Raw genomic sequence first — 20,777 nt, forward strand, 5'->3', positions numbered from 1 at the left:
AATTAAAACCAATGACAGAGTAGCTCCAACAAGGACTGGGGGGGGGACTTGGAAAAGCCGGGGGGACTAAAACTATTCTGACTTTCTACATAAAACGATTAACAGATTAACAAGTTGGCAGTGAAGAATTGACAAGAAAAGAGTGTTTAATAGAGAAAATGCAACTGATTTGCCTGTCCAATGGCCGAAAGCTTTTTTTTTGATAGCTAAAATACGAAATTGTTCTCCAAAACAAGCGGACAACATGGACAGTCAAGGTGAGTTTCGGACGAACATTTCAATTCAAAAAGATTCTTTTTGAATCTTGAGTTTTCACGCCCGGGGAGGAGGATATTTCCGGTTCTGCTATCTTTTAGGGTGCCTCACGTTAAATGGTGGCCCAATCGCTCGAAAGGTATTTTACAATAAACCACAAGCCAACTGATCGGTTGATACTTGCGGCTTTATTGTCGGTAACTTAGCAATAAAGGATCCGGCAGTATCTCAAGATGGCAATAAAATAATTTATTTTTAATCTCTTAGGGTTAAAAATTCCTTGGACCACACCCAATGTGCTATCTCTTAAAATTGATTAAAATTGATTGGTTAAAATTGATTTTGCTTTCTGTTTTCCCCGTCTGTTTTCCTCGAATCACCCCCCCCCCCCCCCCCCCGGGTTCTAAACTCACTATATTACGGTACTGAAACAAAATACAAACATATATTACTTTACACTGAAAAAAGGAAAAAACAAATAGGTTTATCACAAATTACTTTACCTTAACGGTGACATTTCGACAGAGACGAAACTATTGCTGGCGCGGTGCAGCATACAACTGAAAACTGACTAGATTTTGACAAACTACAAGATTACACGATTGATTTACACAAACTCGCTAAAATATAACAATAGGTAAAAACAACATGCCTTGGCCAATGACTAGGATACTATTTAAGGTCAGATAACTTTTTCTGCCGATAGGATTTATCCGTATAATAAATTTGCTAAGCGGTGGATAGCTATCCGACCGATAAAAACAGGGTTATCCCTCCGATAGCTATGAGTAGATAAGTGACAAGAAAACTGGTTTGACGAGTAAATTACACAGCAAACCCGGTAAATCTGTAAATAGTTTCCCAGTTTTACCTAAATTTTCGTTTTATTTCACCGGAGAATCTTCATAACATCTCATGTTTTGTTTGCAATTGCCTCCATTAAGTCCCGAATTTCTTTTCAACAGGTTTGAAAAGCGATCGTTTGACTTGCATAGAATTTCAGTCTCCCATTAACACCAACTTGAAATTAAGAGTGTCGGTTTTACATAGTGGACGTCGCTTACTGTCTTGGGATTGATAAGGGCTTTTGTCTTCGAGCGAACGTACGAAAAACTCCAAAACCCACCGAGCCCCATTTTGAATCACCACAGGCTTCCCAACTTGTCATTTGCAACCAATATGTTATAAGCGCTAATGATCGACTTCGAGCTACACCAAGGACTTATATGAGTAGATAAATGTTGGAGAGTTTAAAATCTAATTTTATTTGAGTTTTTTTCTCTTTAATACTCCAAATTGTATGAGTTTTGAGTTTTATTTCCAAGCTTTGGAGCCCTGTGTTTTCCCAAAAACCATGGCAACAGCTTATCCGTCATCTTGGATTGAATGACTTATCGGCGGAAAGCGACTTATCGGGACCTCCCGACCTTTGCTAACTTTATCTGCTACTTATCAGAGGATAACTTTATCGGCTATTTCAGGAACCCATCTACGAATAGAATAGATGTATCTGGGGATAAAGTCAATATTTATCTACCGATAACTGCTAACTGAGCTTTCAGGAACCGGCCGCAGGTCGTTAGGGTCATCACTAAAACGAGTCAGCGGTCTATCATTCAAGACCTTTTCAACCTCTGTCATCATCTCGTCGTCCAACACTTGTTTACCCAGTAGTCCCCTGTGACTTTCGAACCTCGAGAATGACTGCAGGAATGAATCTGTCGACAGATGTACCTCTATGTGCACGGCGCGCATTACGAGACAAGTGAATATACAACTACAGCACTAGACTTTAACTTGTATCGGACCGAAGTAGTCGATTCCAACTAAGGAGAAGGGGCTAGTAGATGGTGTCACACGTGCTAACAGGAGAGGAGCCATTATCTGATCACCAGTCTGGTATTCCATCTCTTACACTTGATACATCTTCCACAGTAGCTGTACCCTTTATTATCCGGTACCCCTGTCTATCTGTGGCTAGGACCTTATTAGAGCCTGTATGCCCTAGTTGGTGTTAATGGCGTATTATGAGATCTGTGATGTGGTCATTCGCAGGAAGTATAACTGGATGTTTGGCTCGGTATTACGTCTCAACTGATCGACCAAGTTACAGTTTCCGTAACGGACTTACATATTGTGCGGTATTCAGCTGCTTCCGGGTGCATTGCGATGGGTAGCTGGTTAGTCTTGCTAGAGCTTCTAGCTCCCCCGAGAAGTGCTTGGCCTGTACAGTCTTCAGCTAAGTATCCTGACAGATAAAAATCCCTCTCGAAGCATTGTCGGCTGGATTCAGATCAGAGCTTACATGACGCCATTGAGACGGCGAAGTTAACTCGTGGATAACAGCTAAGCGATTGGCTACAAAAGGAAATCTACAGTGTTCTGAATATACTGGAGAACGATGGTGTAGTCAGTCCACATGATGGTCTCGTGTATATGTATGTCAAACTTTGACTGATCTGCCTCTGAAGCTTCGCAGCTACCGTCGCAGCTACCAACTCTAGCTTTGGGATGCTAACGGTCTTGAGGGGGGCAACACGGGACTTTCCAAGGAAAATGTTGCAGGAGATTTTACCTTGATTTTCAACAGTACACAGACAGGACACGGCTCCATAATCTTCAAGTAGTAAGCATCAGAGGATCAATGTAGTTGGGTGAATACTATTCTCTCCAAATTCATCGGCTTAACACACCGTGGTAGAAAAACGCAATCTGGGAGGCGTCTCACGGACTCCACCCATTCCTGCACGTCCGAACTTTGTCTGGACAAATGACGTCATCCCAGCCGTATTTGCTCTTGCATAGACGCTGCAATAACATATTAGCAGGCAGTATCAGGGGGGCGATAATACCAAGCGAATCGTACAGAGAGGAGACTACAGAGACAATCCCTCTTCTGGTGTTGGCATTCATTTCTTTGAGCGATTGGAAGGAGGGTGTGTCTTGTTCCACATCCGAGCACATAACAAGAGCCTTATCAATGGGAAGACCGTCAAGATCGAGGTCTTGGTTCCTCATCGATTCGTCTCACAGTCTCAGAAACTTGGTTAGGGAAATCTGCTTTGTTGTATTGCGGATAGCAAAACTGGCACAACTTGGTGATGATTCCCCTCAAATAGATGCACCTCCATCTTGTAAACTTCAGGGTCTTTCGTAAGGCCCAAACATTGATGACGGAACGCAGTTGTGTCGCAAAACTGCGCTTTTTTCTGAAGGCATGCTGACGGTCAGACAAGATCTGGTGAGCTTCTAGATGTCGATTTATTCGCGAGCACACAATGTGCTCTAGTATCTTGCAAATGACGCTAGTAAGAGAAATTTGACGATAGTTCGTGGCAAGAGATCGGTCGCCTTTCTCGTGTATAGGGTATTCGTTTGCAATGTGCCACTCCCAAGGCAGGGTGCCGGCATCCAGGGACTTCTGGAAGATGTGTTTTGATATTGGCGAGATCACCGGTGCACACTCCTTTAGTACGCGTGGATGGAAACCATAAGGGCCAGGCGGTGCTTTTGACTCCATCCTCTTTTACGGCAATGCTTGGAATCTGGGGAAATCTGCGCTTAGGTAGTGGTATCGAGTCGGTATTTTCGCCGGAGTACTAACGTTGCTTTTTTTTGTTTGTTTTCTTTTTAGTAGTGGCATAGATTGACTGTCTTTTCTTTGGGATCTGATGAACTGCCAGAAGGGCATCGGATTGGACTTCACATCGCCAATCATGTTTATGTAGCCGTGATCGCAAATGCGATCAAAATCTATAGGTAGATTAGGTAGGTATAGGATAGTTATAGATCTTCCGCCGCGGTTTCCGCAGGGGGGAAGTGACACGTGATAGAATAACCGATCGCGTAGTGATCACTGAACTTGGCTGGTGAGCAAATGTTTGATGCATGTTCTGTCATCACGGGTGGGGAAGGTGACGACCTGATCCATATAGAAATTGCGCATTATGTTGACTAGCACCAGACCCTCAGATTCGCAAAGTTCCCCGCCATTCTTGATGGTGACATTTGTCACAGATCTTACAGAGCTGGTTGCGAAGGGCTGTTAGTCCTGTATGATGCTGGTCAGGAGGCCTGTAGTAGTGCGATTGCAAAAGTAGTGTGAATGTCCACACAGGCGCACCTTGGCCCAAACTCCTTCGGCGTTCTTTGTATCAACATTACATTGAATAGGACTAAGCGTTGATTTTATGGCCAGAAGAACTTCTCCGCTGCCGATTACTCTGTTTTTTTTCTAAATGTAGAATAGCCCAGTTCAGGGGGAAGAGTTCGGTGTCCAGGATGTGCGAGTCAATCTATGTTTCCTGCAGGGCAACAACGTCAAGTTTTTTGGTTTCTAGGTGAGACTGGAGCTTAAGCCGTTTTCCTCTAATGCTGTTTATGTTTGCGCAGAGGACAGAGATGGTGCTTTTCTTGCCGTGTTTCTCACCGCGAGTGGAGCGCCCGTGACCAGGGGATGACGTCATGAGAGGTGCGTACGAAGCTGGGGTCTCGTCGGTGGCATATTCCAGGGTGGTGAACTCGTTAAAACTTGTGAAGTCAAGCGAACTTATGAAGTGCGTAGTTGAAAAGAAATAAGAAGGAGCTGCAGATCCAGTTTCGAGTTATTTTTGGGGGCCTCATACCATTGAGTTGTTTGGTAGATACATCTTTTGTGATACCACAAGAGGCATTGCTCTCATTCTATACGCGCTTGGTTTTACTTGACAGGCTTGGTGCATACTCCTCAAGGGAATTTGCACGGTCCAGGATAAATACAAAGGCCTGTGTCACCAGCCACGACAATTAGTAACAATAGATAGCTGGTTTTAGACCGTGTAAAGATTGCTAAGCGGCCCGTAACGTGGTTTGGCAATAGACGATACAGAGAAATATAGTGATTTCCGATGGAAAGTATAGTTACTCCAGCAGGACTTTCTTGGATGGAATTAGGCCATGCCCTAGAGCTTTAGGCGGCTCCATAGATAACCAGCGCGAGTGCAAAATGGCCGGCACAACCTTCGTGGTTGACGGGAAGTAATATTAGACGGTAGAGCGCTGGGTTTCGGCCTAGAAAGCCACTCACACCCGGGGAGACACCTTAGAATGACAACTGTAGTAAATAAGGTCTTCCAAGAGACCGGTGTAATCCACAAATTGGGTTTCAGATGGAGCTTGGACAGATACGTCCGCTCCGCTCGGGTATGCGCGTTGACCTTTATTAAATATCTCAACACAGACAATAAAGTATAGAGAGAACGAAGAATATCAAAGGATGTGTTATGCTCAAATTGTTGGATTAGACCAGGAATTCTTAAAGTAAATTCCAGAAACAAATGTATAAATCAAACAAGCTGGTGTTATTGATACAGTTATGTATACTACAACTCTTACTTACCTCAAGGAATATACAACGTGTATATAGATCGTGTAAGTATTTACGATATTAACTTTTTTTTTACGATTGTCAGTGTAATTTTAAAAAAACTCCCGCAAACGTAATCAGCCAATTGGCATTCAAGTAGATGGTATTTTAGCCAATCAAAACAAGGGTGGATGACTTTTATGTGGGTATCTATCTTGACGTCTTAAGCTGGTACGGTGTTTTCGTTTTAGCGATTGGTTTTGGGGGAAAAACGAAAAACGAGCATTATAAAAGGACAACAATAAAAGGAAAATAACTGTCATATCCTCAATACAAATAGTCGTCCGAAACTCACCTTGGCAGTGTTTTTTGTTTTTCGTTTGTTTGGTTGTGCTTGTGGTTGTTTTTGTCATTTAGTAGACTTTCTGCCGCGTTCTTCTAGCAAGGAACTGCCCTCGTCGACACAAGAGAATGATTTTTCTATCTGAAAACAGACGCCAATTCAAGGCCCTTTCTTCTCAGGATCTACTTACATCAATCTTGGCGTGATTGAATATTAGTTGAACTCTTTTGGTAGCATTTATTATGCGTTGCTACATCAGCATCATAGAAAAACTTCATTCTCTAAAATATTTCTTTGTCGCATCTAAAATTTCCTCCACAGTCTTTTTTCCTTCAGTTCCCTCAATACAGTTTTCTCCTCCTCTCCTTAACAGGAGTATTATTTTCTGTTGTTTTTACAAAGAAAATCCTCAAACAGGTCAACATTTGCTCGTTGTGATTTCCCAAAGAACTGGGTCTAGCGCATGTCAATTAGCAAGATGGCCTGGTTACAAAGGCTATTCACGTGTGAGGGTGACCAGCCGAGTGAGGCCTGGAAGTTGCGCGGCTGGCTGGATTGTGACACCACAGGCTACCCGCGCGATAACCACAAAAAACAAGTCTTATAGCTGTACTATATTTCTATCGGCCTGCGGCCGCGCTGGCTCCGCTATTAAAGAATAACATTAACTTTCCCTAGCCATTATAAATCATCCGATATTTAGCCTTCATTGTGAAGATATATTGTTCTTTAAAATTTCACAACAGGGAGCCCGTGACGACGCTTTTTTTATCATTTTTATTTCCTGATTACACAGGTCTCAGAATTAATTAGCATCCCAGTGCCAAGTGTTGTGCTTGTGTTCCCCGTGTATGGATTAAACACTAACTATTACGAAATTCTACGAGTGCATCCTGATTTGAAATCGGTGAAAAATAGACCAGTGTTTCTTAATGTATAAGATAGTTTGTTGTTACAGGCACATATCCAGAGGTGTGTGTGTGTTTGGGGGGGGGGGGGGGGGTAGTTTGCCACAAGGGTTATGTTTAAAGAAGGGTGGTGACGCTGTTTGGGTTATTTTTCATTTCGGCAAAAAATTAGAGCCTCTGATTTACGGTAAACTGAAACGACAGTAAAAAATATTTTAGACTTATAATACGATAAATTTTCATAGTTTATAAACCGATGACAATATCGTCTCCCCTGCCCTTTCTACAATAACTTCTCTGGCGCAGCTCTCTTTTTTGGGGGGGAGGGGAGGAAAGGGGAGGGGGCGCTTATTACAAGTCCCGGGGGGCTGGGGGGGGGGGGGGGGGGGGTGGTTAAAGTAGTGCGCTTATTCGAATCGTTACGGTAGCTTGTTGCTGTGTCCAGAGATAGCTTAGAGTCACTAAGGAATGGCTCCAGTAAGAAAATACCGGGAAATAAGTTAACTTTTTTTACCAGAAACAATAACACTGCCAAATTTAGGCATGTGTCACAACGCTTCAAGGCAATCATTATTTTGATGTGACAAATGGCTGCCATCTTGGATTTGACAAATTTTCATAGAAAAAATATCTAAACTAACTATTTCTGCTTAAAATTTTGCAGATGTACATTTTTTGTATGTCTACACGAATCCAACTAGAAAACCTGATTTTTTTTATACCCGTTTGATTTTATATTTTTCAGTCATTTTCAAGTCTTTAGTATCTCTATCTATATAGATGTGTTATTGAACTTTCATAGTTTTTTATTCACCCGAAAAAAATGTTTGTGGTCACGTTACTTTGTTTCCATAGCAACAAACCAGTTAAGGCCGCGTATCTTGTTGAGTAATGACCTGTGACCAAGTTTGGTGACGAAAGATTGCTGATACCTTGCTGATAGTTTTCTGTTCTTTCCAATATTCAGTTTTAGAGGCATGCCCTAGATACACTAAGGGGAGATCGAAGGGGTATGGATTACATATCCCAAGATGCGAATGATGTGGGTAACTGCCGATACGGTTAACTGCTGATATTGGTAACTGCTGCGTCGAATAGATAAGAAGCTGGTTGAGTTACGATTTTTCGATATGTATTTGGATAGAAAAAGGTTAGAATGGAATAGTTGCTGTCGTAGCGAGGTCGCCTGAAGCCACCGAGCGGAGACAGCAACTCTAATTAATAAAATGCGGGCTTCGGAGGACAAACTAGGCGCGCGAGGGTTTCTGGTCACACTTTGAAGTGTGACCAGCCTGCGGTTGCAATCGTAAGTGCGCATGCGCCAGCTCGCATGAGAAACAAAATCAAGATGGCGGTCATTTATCACACGGACAATATTGGCAGTTTTATTGGGAGGGAAAGCATCTTCAACTATACGAACCTTCTTAAGGTAGGTTAGGATGTATTTTTTATTGCAACTTTTACCAGCTTAAGATTTTATTTGATTACTACTGATTATTACTTACTGATTTACAACCGAGCAATTTGAAACCTCGATTGATTAGCTTCTTATCAGGGGGAGAAACACAACAAATATAACTTATATACAGAAGTGAAGTATATTTTCTTGAGTCTCAGTATCTTGAAACTAAGCCTACAGCATGAAAGTCACTTTAATTAATTATTAGTATGCACAGATTTATAATTCGATTTAATTGCGGATGGTTACTAGACTGTTTTGATAGAACAATTGCATTATAGAGTCGCCTTATCATTTCTGTTTTCCATTGTATTCTACAAAATATTTTTGGGTCACACATGTTTACTGCCACACTGGTGAATTGCTTAATTTGAGGAATCAAATGTACCACCAAAGTAATACATGTGTAGGGCTTTCCAGTGGGGGTTTCGTTAAATTCACATTGACATTGATAGCTGTCTATAACTACAATTTCTTTATTTTTTTAGCAATCATAATTACAGATAATTAATAGATGTATACAATACAGGTAATAGAACATGTATAGACCATATGCACACAAATATTCCAGATAAGTTTGTTACATGTGAGAAAAACATCTTTCTCTAATCACAAACCTATTTTTCTTAGTTGTCAATCATCAGAATGACATGTCTTATATATTTAAATTAAAAGGGAAGTAAAATGTGTCTTTGTGTTTCCATCCTGAACTGCCAATTTGGGTACTACTAGTTTCCATAGTATAAAATGAAATCAAACAGTTATTTAGAGCGATGTTGTAGTTCCCAGAGCATATTAGTAAAGATAGGTATCGTTAAGTTGCCTTTTTTGTGCATTTTTGTTTCAATGTTCCCTCTTTTCTTTCAGGCATTAAAGATGTGACACCCTTAATGTAGAGTTTTCAATTATTATAGTCTTCAAAGAACAAGAGAAGCTATTAAAGAAATGAACTGCTTATGGAAATGTTGGGAACAGTTTAGTTTATTGGCTTTGTCACACACAAAAAAAAATACTACAGTTTACAATAGGAAATAAACAAAATAAAGAAAATAAGAAACAATGTGACGGGAGAAGAAAACAGGGCGTAAGCCCCAATTGAAATTCTTTCCCAACAAATTACAAACAATAAGAATTCTAAAACGAAAATAAAAATTGAATTACATAAATTCAAGATCTATGAAATTATGGAGGTTGGTAAAAGGCAAGTTTCTCTAAATAGTGAGTTGTCAGCTGATACCTGAAAGACGAAAGCGTAGTGCAAGATTTCATAAGTAAAGGAAGACTATTCCAAAGTTTGACAGTTCTAGGGAAATACGAATTCCTGTAGTAATTTTGGTTGTGAGTGGAAAAATGGCGGTAATTGTTAGGATGGTAATTTCGAGTATTGTATCGGGACGTGGCTGGAGAGAGAAGGCTAGCTAAACTAATGCTCACGTCACCATTTTTTATTTTAAATAACAGAACTAGATCGGTTATGTCTCTTCGATATTCTAATGGGAGGAGCTTAAGAGTTTTCAGCCTATCTGTGTATGAAACATCGGCGGGATAGTTCAAAATAAACTTGGATGCTCGACGCTGGACGTTCTCAATCAGAGCTTTGTGCTTGCCTGTCGAAGGCGACCAAATGCAAGAAGCATACTCCAGGTGGGGCCTAACAAGGGTGCAGTACAGCAGCTGTCTTGTAGTTGGGTCGAGGATGTCAGAACAGACCCGCTTCACTAGTCCAAGCACCCTGTTTGCTTTTGCGCACATAGGCTCGATGTGAGGACCCCAAGACAGATCGTTAGTAATTGTAACGCCGAGGTCAGTCACCTGCGCTACTGGATCCAGGGTGCGACCGCATAGTTGGTAAGGGTACGGAGGACGCTTGGTAGAACGCTTCTTTGACATGTGCACCACTTTGCACTTAGATGCACTAAACTCCATGCCGTGCTCTAGACTCCAGCTGTACAGGGAGTCAAGGTCAGCCTGCAACGAGGTTGAAGAACTTGCAGTGTCTATAGAGCGGTAGAGCTTAGAATCATCAGCATAAAGAGCGATGTTTGAGCCTTGCTGCACGTAGTTAGGTATATCGTTGGCATATACTAGGAACAACAGGGGCCCAAGGATAGATACTTGTGGGACCCCTGAGGTCACTGGCAGCCAAGAGGAGGACGCACCATCGAGGACAACACGCTGCCTCCTTCCCGTTAGGTAGGACACAAACCATTTCAGCAGAGAACCCGTGACTCCATACTGCTGCAGCTTGGAAATAAGCAGATGATGAGAGACCTTGTCAAAGGCCTTGGAAAGGTCTAGGTGAATGACATCAATGTCCTGCCCCCCTGCTAGTCTGTCTACGATGTCATGATAGACTTCAACAAGTTGCGTCACGGTGGATTTTCCCTTAAGGAATCCGTGTTGAAGCTGGTAAATATAGGGGGAAATGAAGTTGAAGCAGCGCTTGAAGACGCAGCGTTCAAGGACTTTTGACAGTATACACAGAAGAGAGATAGGCCTGTAGTTTTCTGCCAGGGTGGGGTCATCCTTCTTGAACACAGGTGTGACATTTGCGTCCTTCCAAAGCGCGGGAACGGATCCAAGAGACAGCGACAGATTAAACAACCGACATAACGATGGTGCGATTTGATGAGCGGTGTTTTTCAGCAGAATACCAGGGATTTGATCCGTTCCACAGGCTTTATGGGAGTCAAGATTTCGTAAGACATCCAGTACTTCAGGGACAGTGAGTTGGATAGAGCCCAGACCCAACACGGGCTCACGGTTGGTAGGCTGGGCCCTAACAAATTCCTCGCTGGCGGATGGACTGAATATGTAGTGAAAATGTCTGTTTAACAGGTTAGCCATGAGAATACATATAAAAAAGACAGGCCAGGGATCGGACTGGGTGACCCCAGCTGTTTATGATGCATTTGAAGCATATCGAACCCCTAATACCCAACATGGTCATCACAAAGAGAAAATGCTGTTTTGTGACAAATTGAATATGAACAACTGAACATTGTTGTTTATGATGAATTTGATCCCCTCTAACATTGTGCATACAAAGACACAAATTCCAAATCAAATGAAGATGGCTAATTGAGCATGCAGTATTCAAAATTCATCTGATGATGTTGCCTAGCATTGCATAGAAAAAGCCACAAATACTACATGGATAGCTAACAGTACCAGGACTGTAACAAATACTACATGGATAGCTAACAGTACCAGGACTGTAACAAATACTACATGGATAGCTAACAGTACCAGACCTGTAACAAATACTACATGGATAGCTAACAGTACCAGGACTGTAACAAATACTACATGGATAGCTAACAGTACCAGACCTGTAACAAATACTACATGGATAGCTAACAGTAGCAGAACTGTAACAAATACTACATGGATAGCTAACAGTACCAGGACTGTAACAAATACTACATGGATAGCTAACAGTACCAGACCTGTAACAAATACTACATGGATAGCTAACAGTACCAGGACTGTAACAAATACTACATGGATAGCTAACTACCAGAACTGTAACAAATACTACATGGATAGCTTACAGTACCAGAACTGTAACAAATACTACATGGATAGCTTACAGTACCAGAACTGTAACAAATACTACATGGATAGCTAACAGTACCAGAACTGTAACAAATACTACATGGATAGCTAACAGTACCAGGACTGTAACAAATACTACATGGATAGCTAACAGTACCAGGACTGTAACAAATACTACATGGATAGCTAACTACCAGAACTGTAACAAATACTACATGGATAGCTTACAGTACCAGAACTGTAACAAATACTACATGGATAGCTTACAGTACCAGAACTGTAACAAATACTACATGGATAGCTAACAGTACCAGAACTGTAATAGCACTGTTTTATTTTGATGCTGCCAGACTTTGAAAGAGAACCTTTCTTTCAATACAGTTAATACTTCTGTTTCTAGGTAGATTATATCAACTGCAACGAAACCACTGCAACTGCATTCAACAAAATTGAAGAAAAGCAAAGCCCTTTCCACAAAATCTTAAATAAAGAGTAATTTAAAAAATAGTAGAAAGATAAAATAAAAAAATTGCTATTGTTCACTCTGCATTCGTTAATAAGTTCACGTATCTCACACTATGCAGTGCAGCTGCCTATTTTTTGTTGTTATTGTTTATTGTTTCCGGTGCTTCATGCAGTGAAAATCATTCTCCTGATGACCAGTTTCTAATGGTCGATTCTTGAGTGACATTGATAAAACTTGGAAGAGAAGGGAACCTTGCCAAAAATATATTTGATACACACATGCACATTTGATGGAACAATAACAGACAAACATTTTTTTTTTAAGGAAGAGAGACTGTTTCAAAATAATGCCTCCAAGTAGCTATTGCTCGATATCCAACCGTTTCTATTTTCAACTTTTATGGGTTAACAAGAAAATTATTGAATAGAATTACAAGACACAAGGACAATACATAAACTTGAAAATAGAGAAGTGACCATAAAAGTTCATCTGGAAATCGGGTCTACTCATCACTGACCTGTAGTGACAAATATTACAACAGCACTCGTACCGGATCGGTAAGCTAGTTCTAGTGACTTATTCACCGCCAGAGCTAAAGAATGAAATAAACAGCAAGATTTTCCCGTCCTTTTGTTACGCGCGCCACTTAGGGAAAGTTCATTTATTATCCCGAGGGGGGGGGGGGGGGGGGCGTGGGGATACTGTGGGGGGGAGCCTCGATAAATTTTTGATGTCTTAAGGGGGGCGTTATAAAGTGCTAATATTCCATATCTAAAATATAAACAGAACATTTCAATGCTTTAAGCGCTTTTTCTCCATCATCAAAATCCTCGCTCATATCTGATTCCCCCTGTGGTTCCTAGCTCTCTTTTCTCTTTTCTCGTGCTGCGCTTTTCTTGCAAGGAGATGATCGAAAAGCCTTTTTGCTTCTTTTACGTCATCTACAGCATCAACCATTATCAGGTTGAAACCTGGAGTTAGTCGCATCTATGAAAAATTAAGTGCCTTCACTTTTTCTGAATTAAGGTTTTTCAGCCATTTTCTTACCCTCCACTTTCTGCCCAATGCAGCTAATCTCTTGATCGCGTTCCTTTAACATTGTCATTGCCGTTTCTTTTTTTGCTCCTTCTTTCTTAGATTTTCGCGAGAGGTTACCGAAAATGTGGAAAATTTTGTTCCTCCTGAAGGGGGTCAACTAATTTTATCCCTTACTTTTATCAAAATCCCCACGCCCTCCCCTCGGGATAATAAATGAACTTTCCCTTAATAAAGTGAACACTCAGTCCAATTCTTTGTTTCGTGCTATATCTTTTTACGTATCCTATCCGCATTTGAATTCCATGCATAAAATGCTCGGAAACAATCTATACTATCAACAACCATCCTCGAAAAATACATAAAATCCCGTAAGACCTGACATCTTTTGCTAAATAATTGTAGCAATCCTTTACATGTTATGTTTATTCCATGCTTAATTGTTTAGCCCCCGGAAAAGTGGGCGAGACAAGCGATTCTTTTGAAAAATAAACACGCATTGGCAATTCAAAAATACTTTCACAACACAAGCAAATATAGCTTAAAATATCGTAAAAATACATGAGTCGTACACCTGACCTTAAACAATAGCTCACAAATACACCTTTAACCTTGAAAAGAGAGCAAAATATCCCTCATCTCCATAACACCAATGAAACGGCTTGCAAAACGTCTGTTTCCTCGCACTGCCCACTTACATCTTCACCAATCCGGGTACTGGAGTTTTGATCCGTTTGACAGCAAAAAGCTTGAAAGAATTCATATCACTACCAAAAAATTACAGATACTAATCAGCCATGGATTTTCAGCACGAAAATACGATAAATTAAGACGAAGTATCAGCAAAACGAGTTAACGAAACCCCAACCGGTACACAGACTTAATAGATGAATAACAAAGCCTTTTTAAACATGATGTGACAATGTATGTAGTATTTTTGTACTTTTATGATCGTCTCAAAGTGAAGGGTCCTTTCATGTGTCTGTGTTGCTAGGGTAATTCTCATACCAAGTCTGTGTTGCTACGGTAATTCTAACTCTGAGTATTGCTATTCTAAAACGAACATTACATAGTATGGGCTTTCTGTGGCTAACTAGAAACTCCTAGTCGAGTTGTTCGTGGGAATGTCGATGTACCCGTGCACATTTCACCACTTTTAGCCTCTTCGGATTGTAATGAATCCATCCCCTGCTGTTGCTATGGTAATATACCATAGTGCAGTTCACGTCCACTGCTAACACGTTGACGCGAGGGACACGGGGAGCTGGGTCTAGCCACGAGGAGATTGCCCGGATGCTACCGGTCACGCAACGGTTTTTGTTCAAATAGTACCGAAATCCTACAAAAAAAAAAACAAAAATGCAATTTTTAATACGAACACTCAATAATATGAACAATGAGCTAACACTCACTAATGGGATGACACTCAATAAAAGCCAAGTATTTATTATTTTTTATTTAGTTCTTCTTTTTTGATTGTCTGTTCCTCGGAAGTTCAAATTTCGAGCGTTAGCGATGCCTGGGCACTGAAAAAGGCAGATGTTCCCGTTTCAAGGCTTTTCTTACGATTTTTCACCTGTTCGCAATATCGCGGGAGTTTCCTTTGAGAATCCTACAAATCTTTGATAATCCTAGGAGAAATATTAAATAAAACTAATCATTATAAAGGGCCGCATGCTCCCTATTTTGATCTTATCAGAACGATAAGCATGTTTTTATTTGTACTTGGCCTATTGGGCTTACACTAAAAAATGGGCCAACACTCAAAAATGGGTTAACACTCAATATAATATATTAAACATTATGCCTATCTGTGCTATATATTACACGTCATGCATTTCCCTACCTGTGCTATATATTATACATCATGAATTTCCCTACCTGTGCTATACATTACACATCATGCATTTCCCTACCTGTGCTATACATTACACATCATGTATTTCCCTACTTGTGCTATACATTATACATCATGCATTTCCCTACCTGTGCTATATATTACACGTCATGCATTTCCCTACCTGTGCTATATGTTATACATTATGTATTTCCCAACCTGTGCTATACATTACACATCATGCATTTCCCTACCTGTGCTATACATTACACATCATGTATTTCCCTACTTGTGCTATACATTATACATCATGCATTTCCCTACCTGTGCTATACATTACACATCATGCATTTCCCTACCTGTGCTATACATTACACATCATGTATTTCCCTACTTGTGCTATACATTATACATCATGCATTTCCCTACCTGTGCTATACATTACACATCATGTATTTCCCTACCTCTGCTATACATTATACATCATGTATTTCCCTACCTGTGCTATACATTACACATCAAGCATTTCCCTACCTGTGCTATATATTATACATCATGTATTTCCCTACCTGTGCTATACATTATACATCAAGTATTTCCCTACCTGTGCTATACATTACACATCATGCATTTTCCTACCTGTGCTATACATTACACATCATGCATTTTCCTACCTGTGCTATATATTATACATCATGAATTTCCCTACCTGTGCTATACATTACACATCATGCATTTCCCTACCTGTGCTATACATTACACATCATGTATTTCCTTACCTGTGCCATACATTACACATCATGTATTTCCGTACCTGTGCTATACATTACACATCATGCATTTCCCTACCTGAGCTATATATTATACATTATGTATTTCCCTACCTGTGCTATACATTACACATCATGATTTCCCTACCTGGGCTATACATTACACACCATGCATTTCCCTACCTGTGCTATACATTACACATCATGCATTTCCCTACATGTGCTATATATTAAACATCATGTATTTCCCTACCTGTGCTATACATTACACATCATGCATTTCCCTTCTTGTGCTATACATTACACATCATGTATTTCCCTACTTGTGCTATACATTACACACCATGCATTTCCCTACCTGTGCTATACATTACACATCATGCATTTCCCTACATGTGCTATATATTAAACATCATGTATTTCCCTACCTGTGCTATACATTACACATCATGCATTTCCCTACCTGTGCTATACATTACACATCATGCATTTCCCTACCTGTGCTATACATTATACATCATGCATTTCCCTACCTGTGCTATACATTACACATCATGTATTTCCCTACCTCTGCTATACATTATACATCATGTATTTCCCTACCTGTGCTATACATTACACATCAAGCATTTCCCTACCTGTGCTATATATTATACATCATGTATTTCCCTACCTGTGCTATACATTATACATCAAGTATTTCCCTACCTGTGCTATACATTACACATCATGCATTTTCCTACCTGTGCTATACATTACACATCATGCATTTTCCTACCTGTGCTATATATTATACATCATGAATTTCCCTACCTGTGCTATACATTACACATCATGCATTTCCCTACCTGTGCTATACATTACACATCATGTATTTCCTTACCTGTGCCATACATTACACATCATGTATTTCCGTACCTGTGCTATACATTACACATCATGCATTTCCCTACCTGAGCTATATATTATACATTATGTATTTCCCTACCTGTGCTATACATTACACATCATGATTTCCCTACCTGGGCTATACATTACACACCATGCATTTCCCTACCTGTGCTATACATTACACATCATGCATTTCCCTACATGTGCTATATATTAAACATCATGTATTTCCCTACCTGTGCTATACATTACACATCATGCATTTCCCTTCTTGTGCTATACATTACACATCATGTATTTCCCTACTTGTGCTATACATTATACATCATGCATTTCCCTACCTGTGCTATATATTACACGTCATGCATTTCCCTACCTGTGCTATATATTATACATCATGCATTTCCCTACCTGTGCTATACATTACACATCATGTATTTCCTTACCTGTGCTATACATTACACATCATGTATTTCCGTACCTGTGCTATACATTACACATAATGCATTTCCCTACCTGTGCTATACATTACACATCATGCATTTCCCTACCTGTGCTATATATTATACATTATGTATTTCCCTACCTATGCTATACATTACACATTATGCATTTCCCTACCTGTGCTATACATTACACATCATGCATTTCCCTACCTGTGCTATACATTACACATCATGCATTTCCCTACCTGTGCTATACATTATACATCATGCATTTCCCTACCTGTGCTATATTTTACACGTCTTGCATTTCCCTACCTGTGCTATATATTATACATCATGTATTTCCCTATCTGTGCTATACATTACACATCATGCATTTCCCTACCTGTGCTATGCATTACACATCATGTATTTCCCTACCTGTGCTATACATTACACATCATGCATTTCCCTACCTGTGCTATATGTTATACATTATGTATTTCCCAACCTGTGCTATATATTTTACATTATGTATTTCCCTACCTGTGCTATATATTATACATCATCTATTTCCCTACCTGTGCTATATATTATACATCATCTATTTCCCTACCTGTGCTATATATTATACATCATGTATTTCCCTACCTGTGCTATACATTATACATCATGTATTTCCCTACCAGTGATATATATTATACATCATGTAACATCATGTATTTCCCTACCTGTGCTATACATTACACATCATGCATTTCCCTACCTGTGCTATATATTATACATCATGTATTTCCCTACCTGTGCTATACATTACACATCATGCATTTCCTCACCAGTGCTATACATTACACATCGTGTATTTCCTTACCTGTGCTATACATTACATATCATGTATTTCCCTACCTGTGCTATACATTACACATAATGCATTTCCCTACCTGTGCTATACATTACACATCATGCATTTCCCTACCTGTGCTATATATTATACATTATGTATTTCCCTACCTGTGCTATACATTACACATCATGATTTCCCTACCTGTGCTATACATTACACATCATGTATTTCCCTACCTGTGCTATACATTACACATCATGCATTTCCCTACCTGTGCTATACATTACACATCATGCATTTCCCTACCTGTGCTATATATTATACATTATGTATTTCCCTACCTCTGCTATACATTACACATCATGCATTTCCCTACCTGTGCTATACATTACACATCATGTATTTCCCAACCTGTGCTATATATTTTACATTATGCATTTCCCTACCTGTGCTATATATTATACATCATGTATTTCCCTACCTGTGCTATTCGGGTACTTGTCAAAAGCTAAGCTCAGCTTTCTTTTAAGCTTGTCCCATTTGAATCGGATGCCGTAGATTTCATCAACTTCCTACAGTAAACAGCAAGTAACTTAGAGTTCAAACTAATTCACAAAATGCATGAATCAAAAGTTGGAGTAATGGGAACGGGAAGGGATATGCTTATTGGAGAAAGCGACCGGAAAAACTGAGTTTAGACCACTTCTTTTAGGGACCCTTGAAGGAAACAGTTCTCTTGATACGATCCTGATTTTCAAAAATTCTCACACTTGGGCAACACAAAACTGCCTTCTTTGGCCGCATTGATCAATCTGATCAAAGTTGATTCTAATCTTGGTTTTTCATTTTTGCAATTTCGTACTTCTGAAATGCTGTTATATACAACTTGACAGCATCATTAGCTTCTTTTCTCCCTTTTTTGTATATATAACCTGTTTTCACACCAGCGATCTTAAAGTGGGGGGCCTTGATTTCGAATGCAGGCTGCGCCTATGAAGAAAAGCTTATAACGCCACAAAAGGTTTTAATTGGGAGCACTAAAGCAATTAAAAACGCTTCTCCTAATTGTAATTTTTTTATTTTTTTTTTACCTGAGATTCGTCTGGTATGTATTCCAACTTCAAGAGGCAACATTTGCCATTTGGTGCGTGAATACAGCCGGCCTCGCACTTTCCGATAAGATATGGAGAGTTTGGCGCCAAAAACATGTAACACAGGAATCCTGTAACCAGCAGAAACAGAAATACTCCAATTGCCTTTTTCCATAATCCTGAAACGATACACAATAACATATAACATTTCACTACGTATGTAATACGTAATACTATTTAAGCGAATTAATTTTTAGGACCCCCTTGGAACTATTATCCCTCCAACCGCCCCTCATGCATAACACACACTGTATGACAGTAGATCAATTATTGCGGATATTTTATTTAGTTTCCGGGAAGAATAAGCTGAAAATTGACATGCTTGCAAAAAGCTTTTCTAAATAATAAAAATAATGTTAGCTACGTGCCATGTGTCGACTCAGTAATGCCACGTTAGTCTAGCGTTGCGGACACTTGTCTACGACCGCAACGGCCCGTGTCGGTTTCCAGTGATTTTTTTAATAATATTTTTTTATAATAATAATATTAATTAATTATATGGTCTTGGTGTGTCATGACATCGAAAAAAAGGTACAAGGTCATTTTTATGTATCTTGAATGTGTTCATGCTTTGTTCAGTATCCTGTATATCTTTTATGCACACAAGAAAATAACTAGGAAATTGCATTTGCATTCAAGAGTTGGCTCACAGAGCCTCTTTTCTGAAGCGTATTCAAATTGACTCAAACTAACGTGTAAAAGGTCGTGCACATCGCAAATACGGAATGATAGAACAGTTGAACCTTCAAGGAAAAGCCTTTCCGATTCAAGTCTCACCTCATGCCCGTACCCAGAATTTTTCTTGAGGGGGAGGGCGAAATCCGATAAAGTGGACCTTATTTTTTTGGGTGGAGTAGGGGTGGGGGGTGGGAGGGGTATGGAGGGAGTGAGTGTTCTGATAAAAATCTGACCACCGCCGAGAAGAAAATAGGATTTTTTTATGTCTTTGTAGTATCTCCATAGGACGTTTATTGTCGGATTTGGCTACAAAATAGTCTGACTTATGGATTGATGACATACCAGAGAGATCTAGCTTATGCATTATAGTTTTGTATACAACTAGCACGTCTAATGAGAACCGGAAGTGGACTTTCGGCATTTCGCCCCCACTCCCCTGTGTGTACGGGCCTGCAACTATCCCCCCCTGGGTGTACGGGCCTGTAACTATCCCCCCCCTGGTTGTACGGGGCTGCACCAACCCCCCCCCCCCCCCCTCTGGGTGTACGGGCCTGCAACTATCCCCTCCCCCTGGGTGTACGGGCCTGCACCAACCCCCCCCCCCCTCCCTGGGTGTACGGGCCTGCAACTATCCCCTCCCCCTGGGTGTACGGGCCTGCAACTATCCCCTCCCCCTGGGTGTACCGGCCTGCAACTATCCCTCCCCCTGGGTGTACGGGCCTGCAACTATCCCCTCCCCCTGGGTGTACGGGCCTGCAACTATCCCCTCCCCCTGGGTGTACCGGCCTGCAACTATCGCTCCCCCTGGGTGTA

The 20,777-nt window shown here is 40.4% G+C and overlaps 1 protein-coding gene across 5 annotated transcripts in view; it reads right to left on the bottom strand.

Moving 5' to 3' along the window:
• Positions 1-12,167: 12,167 nt before the first annotated feature.
• The window catches only part of LOC5513327, a 33,923-nt gene continuing 25,313 nt past the window's right edge, over positions 12,168-20,777 (bottom strand). For 2 of the 5 annotated variants that reach the window (XM_048728813.1, XM_048728810.1), the window contains 3 exons: positions 19,227-19,405; positions 18,617-18,707; positions 12,168-14,707 (listed from right to left, as the gene is read on the bottom strand). In XM_048728813.1, the coding sequence (XP_048584770.1) occupies positions 14,472-14,707; positions 18,617-18,707; positions 19,227-19,405 (506 nt within the window). In that variant the 3' untranslated portion in view covers positions 12,168-14,471. Of the gene's footprint in view, positions 14,708-14,944; positions 15,000-18,616; positions 18,708-19,226; positions 19,406-20,777 lie in introns of all 5 variants that reach the window. The other 3 variants (XM_048728812.1, XM_048728811.1, XM_048728814.1) reach the window with 3 other exon arrangements.

This window comes from Nematostella vectensis, chromosome 6, assembly GCF_932526225.1.
Source record: "Nematostella vectensis chromosome 6, jaNemVect1.1, whole genome shotgun sequence".
NCBI lineage: Eukaryota > Metazoa > Cnidaria > Anthozoa > Actiniaria > Edwardsiidae > Nematostella > Nematostella vectensis.